This window comes from Perca fluviatilis, unplaced genomic scaffold, assembly GCF_010015445.1.
Source record: "Perca fluviatilis unplaced genomic scaffold, GENO_Pfluv_1.0 PFLUV_unplaced_scaf_41, whole genome shotgun sequence".
Taxonomy (NCBI): Eukaryota; Metazoa; Chordata; class Actinopteri; order Perciformes; family Percidae; genus Perca; species Perca fluviatilis.
Genome location: NW_024375717.1, coordinates 23,097 through 30,000, shown reverse-complemented (window position 1 = coordinate 30,000; position 6,904 = coordinate 23,097). Strand labels below are relative to the sequence as shown.

Below are 6,904 nucleotides of genomic sequence, written 5' to 3'. Positions count from 1 at the left end.
ACTAACTAACTAGTCCTCTGCTCACTAACTAGTCCCCTCACTAACTAGTCCTCTAATGACTAACTAGTCCTCCACTCACTAATAAGTCCACACTAACTAGTCCTCTACTCACTAACTAGCCCTCCACTCACTAACTAGCCCTCACTAACTAACTAGTCCACTAACTAGTCCTCTACTCACTAACTAGTCCACTAACTAACTAGTCCTCTGCTCACTAACTAGTCCCCTCACTAACTAGTCCTCTAATGACTAACTAGTCCTCCACTCACTATCTAGTCATCTATTCACTAACTTGTCCTCACTAACTAGTCATCCACTCACTAACTAGGCCTCACTAACTAGTCCTCCACTCACTAACTAATCCTCTACTCACTAACTCGTCCTCCACTCACTAACTAGCCTACTAACTAAACCACATTTGGAGGTGATTTTAAAGTGTACAAGTACATGAGGAGGAGGCAGAAGATTAATTCAGCCAATCAGAGGAGCAGGAAGAGGAGGAGGAGGATTAATTCAGCCAATCAGAGGAGCAGGAGGAGGATGAGGAGAATTAATTCAGCCAATCAGAGGAGCAGGAAGAGGAGGAGGTGATGAATGGAGACAGAAAGATGGTTTGTGGGATGAAAAGCAGGATGGGGAAAGTTTAGATTGAGGAGGAGAAACAGTTTTGTGTACCTTTATTTTGAAGCTCTGCAGTTCTTCCTCTTTCAACCTCTGCTTCTCCTTCTTCTTTCTCCTCCTCTTCCTCATCCTCCCTCTCTTCCTGTCTATCTTCAGAGTCCTCAGGTTCAGTGCAAAGTGAGTCTGGATCCATCGCTGGTGTGTTAGGCTCCTCAGAGAGAGTTTGGAGTGTGTGGTTTTCACAATAAGAGTCCTCAGGGTGTTTGTTTTCTGTATTTTCAGAATAAGAGTCCTCAGAGAGTGTTTGGAGTGTGTGGTTTTCAGAATAAGAGTCCTCAGGGTGTTTGTTTTCTGTATTTTCAGAATAAGAGTCCTCAGAGAGTGTTTGGAGTGTGTGGTTTTCAGAATAAGAGTCCTCAGGGTGTTTATTTTCTGTATTTTCAGAATAAGAGTCCTCAGACAGAGTTTGGAGTGTGTGGTTTTCACAATAAGAGTCCTCAGTGTGTTTGTTTACTGTATTTTCAGAATAAGAGTCCTCAGAGAGTGTTTGGAGTGTGTTGTTTTCACAATAAGAGTCCTCAGAGAGAGTTTGGAGTGTGTGGTTTTCACAATAAGAGTCCTCAGGGTGTTTGTTTTCTGTATTTTCAGAATAAGAGTCCTCAGAGTGTTTGTTTTCTGTATTTTCAGAATAAGAGTCCTCAGAGTTTGCGTTCAAACATGAATCAGCTTCCTTATCTGTATGCGTCTGTTCACATCGTCTCTCTTCCTCCTCTTCCTCTTCCCCTCTTTTTCTCTTGTCTTCTTTCATCACCTGCTCCTCCTCCCTTCTTTCCTGACTCTGCTTCAGAACTGTAACCTGGACCTCCTCTTCCACCTCCACCTCCTCCAACTCTTCCTCCGTCTCGCCACTTTCAGTCAGCAAATCTTCATCTTCATCCTTGGCTTCTTCTTCCTTCTCTTCACCTTCATCAACTACTGTCTCACACTTCCCTTTCTCCCTCTCCTCCTCTGTCTCCCTCTCCATCTCCTCCTCTGTCTCCCTCTCTGTCTCCCTCTCCATCTCCTCCTCTGTCTCCCTCCCTTTCCCTCGCTCCTCCTCTGAATCAGTACCTCCTTTCTGTTCCTGTGGCGTCCAGCCGCCAGAGGGGATGAGAGGTCCACGCGAGTCCTTCAGGTTCAGGTTTTCCTCGATGAGCCGCGAGCAAAGCTCGGCGTGGGAGCTGACCTCCGCACAGGGCCGGGGGGAGCGAGCGTTAGCCGGGCCAGCAGCAGCAGAGAGTGTGTGAGGGGTCCTGGGAGTGTGTGTCCCAGAATCAGAGAGTGTTTCAGGGTTGTTAGGTGTGTTTACAACATCAGGGAGTGTGTGTGCAGCATCCGAGTGCCTGTTAGTGGTTGTGGGAGTGTGTTTTGTAGCAGCAGAACATGTGTGTGCATTGTTAGGTGCATTGGCAGCAGCAGAGAGTGTGTGAGGGGTTCTGGGAGTGTGTGTCGTAGAATCAGAGAGTGTGTGTGTGTTGTTAGGTGTGTGTGCAACATCAGGGAGAGTGTGTGTAGTATTGGGGAGTGTGTTTGTTTTGTGTGGGGTTTTTTTTTGGTGGAATGTGTGTGGGGTGTTTGTGGGTGTTTTGTTTGGTGGAGTGGGGTTTTTTGTTGTGTGTTTTTTGTGTTTGTGTGGGTGTTTGTGGTTTGTTTTTTTTTTTGTGTTTTGTGTGGTAGGGGTGGTTTTTTTTTGTTTGGTGGTTTTTTTTTGTGGAGGGGTGTGGGTGTTGTTTTTGTGTGTTTTTTGGTGAAAAGAGAGTGTGTGTGTGTTTGTTTTTTGTGTGTCTTTTGTGAGGTGTGTGTGCAGCAGTAAAGAGTGTGTGAGTGGTTCTGGGAGTGTGTGTAGTAGAATCAGAGAGTGTGTGTTTGTTGTTAGGTGTGTGCGGTGTGTGTGCAGTGGTGTGTGTGCCGGTCCTGGCTCTGATGGACTGGGTCAAGGAGCCTTTCTGCGGGGAGAAGCGAGGCAGCTCCGCCAGTTCCACGTACTCTCCCTCTGAGTCGTCTCCCTCGCTGCTCGCCGCTGATTGGAGCAGCTTTACTTCCTGTCCGGACGAGTCTTTACAGGGACTGGGCGTGTCTCCATCGTTTCCGCGCGGCTCCCCGGGCTCCTTCAGGGCGGCGCGGGGCGGGCTGATGAATTGTGGGTAGACCAGGTCCTCCCAGGGGACCCTGAAGACGTCTCCGTGCGCGGAGAGGACGCAGCGCTGCAGCCGAGACGCTCCTTGCTGCTCCCGCTCCCTGTTGACCGAGTCCAGCCACGCCATGGTGAAGACGGAGCCCAGCGCTAACGGGGACACCTCCTGCTGCTCCACATGGCGCCCGCCGGCTGACACGCTGCACAGGAGCAGTCGGGGGGAGGGGGAGGGGGAGGCGGCAGGGGAACGGCGAGCAGGAACGGCAGCAGCGGGGGGAGAAACCAGCAGGTAGAAGTCTCCCGGATGGAGGAGACGGGGGTCCAGAGGACAGAGCTGAACGACTAGCTTCTCGTGGACGCACAGAGGCCAGCCTTCATGACGGAACAACAGACCACAGTACTGCAGCTGAGAGGGGAGGAGACAAGGAGAGGAGACAAGGAGAGAAAGGAGGAGAGACAAGGAGAGGAGACAAGGAGAGAAAGGAGGAAAGACAAGGAGAGGAGACAAGGAGAGAAAGGAGGAGAGACAAGGAGAGGAGACAAGGAGAGAAAGGAGGAAAGACAAGGAGAGGAGACAAGGAGAGAAAGGAGGAAAGACAAGGAGAGAAAAGATTAGGATTAGTAAAAATTATTTCATAAAACAGCCCCAAAATCGCTACAAATCACCATCACCAAACTCCACCAGACTCCATGTAAATAATGAGGACTTTTATCAGCATAAAACACACTTCAGTCAAAGTGGACAGAAACTAAATAAAACTACCAAAAGCCGTCTTGGTTCATCTTTCCACTGTTCCAACAATCACCACTCTGGTTTGGTTCAAATAAACCCTTAATTCACCCATTTACATGTGGAGATATGCTGGCTTTATACACGCTAAAAGTCCTGATTATTTACATGGAGTCTGGTGGAGATATGCTGGCTCTATACACGCTAAAAGTCCTGATTATTTACATGGAGTCTGGTGTAGTTTGGTGATGGTGATTTCGGGGCTGTTTCATGTTAAACTAAAAGGATCTTACTCTTTAACTAAAAGGTCTATCTCTGTAGGGATCCATCCCATAATGTTGTCAGACACTTAGAATAATAATGTGAGTCTGTCAGCAGCAACAACAGAACTTTTAGTGACTCTAACTGCTGCTGAACATTAGTCCTGTAGGGTTACATTACAGCTTGGTTCTGGTTTAATACTGGACCAGATTCAGAGATCCTTGTTCCCATCAGTCACTTAGACACACAAACATGGAGCCATAGAGTCCAGGTTGAAACGGCTCTCCACCTTTCAGCCAATGATCAGTGTTTCCTGCTGAACAGCTGGCCTCTGTGTGTGTGTGGGAGAGCTGGCGCTCGGCAACAGCCAGGTGAGTGCCGATCCCAAACAGTAATCTTAACCAAACATGACACATCAGCCAACCACGCACGCTGTTCAACAGGCAGGAGCAGAAACAACCTGAGAGTCCTGACTCACAGACACTGGTTTGTTTGTTCATGTGTTACTCCATCATCATATCTAACTGCTGACTCACGAATAAAGGACAGATAGGTGAGTTATTCAGAGTTCATGGAGGATCTAATGTCTGGTAACAGTAGCAGCTTAGCTTCATGGATATTTCTTCACCCCAATTCAAACTAAACTGTTTACATGGATGCTAAATGAAGTGATGAAGTCTCTACAGACTGAACGGTAGCCTCTACAGACTGAACGGTAGCCTCTATAGACTGAACGGTAGCCTCTATAGACTGAACGGTAGCCTCTACAGACTGAACGGTAGCCTCTACAGACTGAACGGTAGCCTCTATAGACTGAACGGTTGCCTCTATAGACTGAACGGTAGCCTCTACAGACTGAACGGTAGCCTCTATAGACTGAACGGTAGCCTCTACAGACTGAACGGTAGCCTCTATAGACTGAACGGTTGCCTCTAAAGACTGAACGGTTGCCTCTAAAGACTGAACGGTAGCCTCTGTAGACTGAACGGTAGCCTCTACAGACTGAACGGTAGCCTCTACAGACTGAACGGTAGCCTCTATAGACTGAACGGTTGCCTCTAAAGACTGAACGGTTGCCTCTAAAGACTGAACGGTAGCCTCTGTAGACTGAACGGTAGCCTCTAAAGACTGATCGGTTGCCTCTAAAGACTGAACGGTAGCCTCTATAGACTGAACGGTAGCCTCTATAGACTGAACGGTAGCCTCTACAGACTGAACGGTAGCCTCTACAGACTGAACGGTAGCCTCTATAGACTGAACGGTTGCCTCTATAGACTGAACGGTAGCCTCTACAGACTGAACGGTAGCCTCTATAGACTGAACGGTAGCCTCTACAGACTGAACGGTAGCCTCTATAGACTGAACGGTTGCCTCTATAGACTGAACGGTTGCCTCTAAAGACTGAACGGTTGCCTCTAAAGACTGAACGGTAGCCTCTGTAGACTGAACGGTAGCCTCTACAGACTGAACGGTAGCCTCTACAGACTGAACGGTAGCCTCTATAGACTGAACGGTTGCCTCTAAAGACTGAACGGTTGCCTCTAAAGACTGAACGGTTGCCTCTAAAGACTGAACGGTAGCCTCTATAGACTGAACGGTTGCCTCTATAGACTGAACGGTTGCCTCTAAAGACTGAACGGTAGCCTCTATAGACTGAACGGTTGCCTCTAAAGACTGAACGGTAGTCTCTAAAGACTGATCGGTTGCCTCTAAAGACTGAACGGTAGCCTCTATAGACTGAACGGTAGCCTCTAAAGACTGAACGGTTGCCTCTAAAGACTGAACGGTAGCCTCTACAGACTGAACGGTAGCCTCTATAGACTGAACGGTAGCCTCTAAAGACTGAACGGTTGCCTCTAAAGACTGAACGGTAGCCTCTATAGACTGAACGGTAGCCTCTAAAGACTGAACGGTTGCCTCTAAAGACTGAACGGTAGCCTCTACAGACTGAACGGTTGCCTCTACAGACTGAACGGTAGCCTCTATAGACTGAACGGTTGCCTCTAAAGACTGAACGGTAGCCTCTATAGACTGAACGGTAGCCTCTACAGACTGAACGGTAGCCTCTATAGACTGAACGGTAGCCTCTATAGACTGAACGGTAGCCTCTATAGACTGAACGGTAGCCTCTACAGACTGAACGGTAGCCTCTATAGACTGAACGGTAGCCTCTACAGACTGAACGGTAGCCTCTACAGACTGAACGGTAGCCTCTACAGACTGAACGGTAGCCTCTACAGACTGAACGGTAGCCTCTACAGACTGAACGGTAGCCTCTACAGACTGAACGGTAGCCTCTATAGACTGAACGGTAGCCTCTACAGACTGAACAGTAGACAGATCCAGGTATACTCACGCAGGCATCTTGCTGCAGGTTGACTAAGAATTGCTTTGCAGGCAGCAGGAAGTGGATGAGGTAGCGCAGGCCGTCTCCTCTGTAGCAGCTCTCGACCACGCTGAGGACCTGACCCAGCACGCTCGGCGATGTGGCCTGGAAGGGCGGGTAGAGCGCCGACAGGGCCGTCTGGATGCACCGGTCCAAAGATTCAGAGTCCTGAGAGGAAAGGGACAAACGGTCAGACATCAACAATATCGATTTCTTAAATAATATATCCTTTGTTTGCCAAGTAAATATTTACACACATAAGAGGAATCTATCTTCTGCATCTAAACTAATTAGTTGTTTTTTCACATTTACACGTTTACTTCACACGTCATTAATGTATCATTAAACACAATTTCATAAAAGGTACAATGTTAATATATGAGCCGCGTGAAATGGGGAACCCCAAATAAGCTCCTAAAAGCTTTTCGGAGGGGGTCCGATAACAATAAACAACAACAGATAATATACAATCCAAAAACTCAATTTACCATAGACACAAAATAGACAATACAGAATACAGACTAACACAGACAAACACTACAGACAGACAGACAGTCCCAGCACAAACTACAGCATTTACAGAACAATCAGCAATCATATGTTAGGAGCAGTTTCTCCTTGAGGCTTTTCTTGGAGATGGAGAATACGACACTTTCAAGTTTTCCTCGAGCTCGTTCCAAATCTGCGGTCCCCTACAGACTACACTCAGACTCGTACACTTTAAACACCTTTA

At 47.7% G+C, this 6,904-nt stretch overlaps 1 protein-coding gene across 1 annotated transcript in view; it reads right to left on the bottom strand.

Annotated features, from left to right (window-relative positions):
* Positions 1-2,182, bottom strand: part of LOC120555235 (cilia- and flagella-associated protein 251-like) — a gene marked incomplete at its 3' end in the record, with an annotated part of 12,805 nt that extends 10,623 nt beyond the window's left edge. Inside the window, 2 exon segments of the mRNA XM_039793913.1 lie at positions 676-920; positions 963-2,182. Coding sequence (XP_039649847.1) covers positions 676-920; positions 963-1,681 — 964 coding nt within the window.
* Between the last annotated feature and the right edge of the window lie 4,722 nt (positions 2,183-6,904).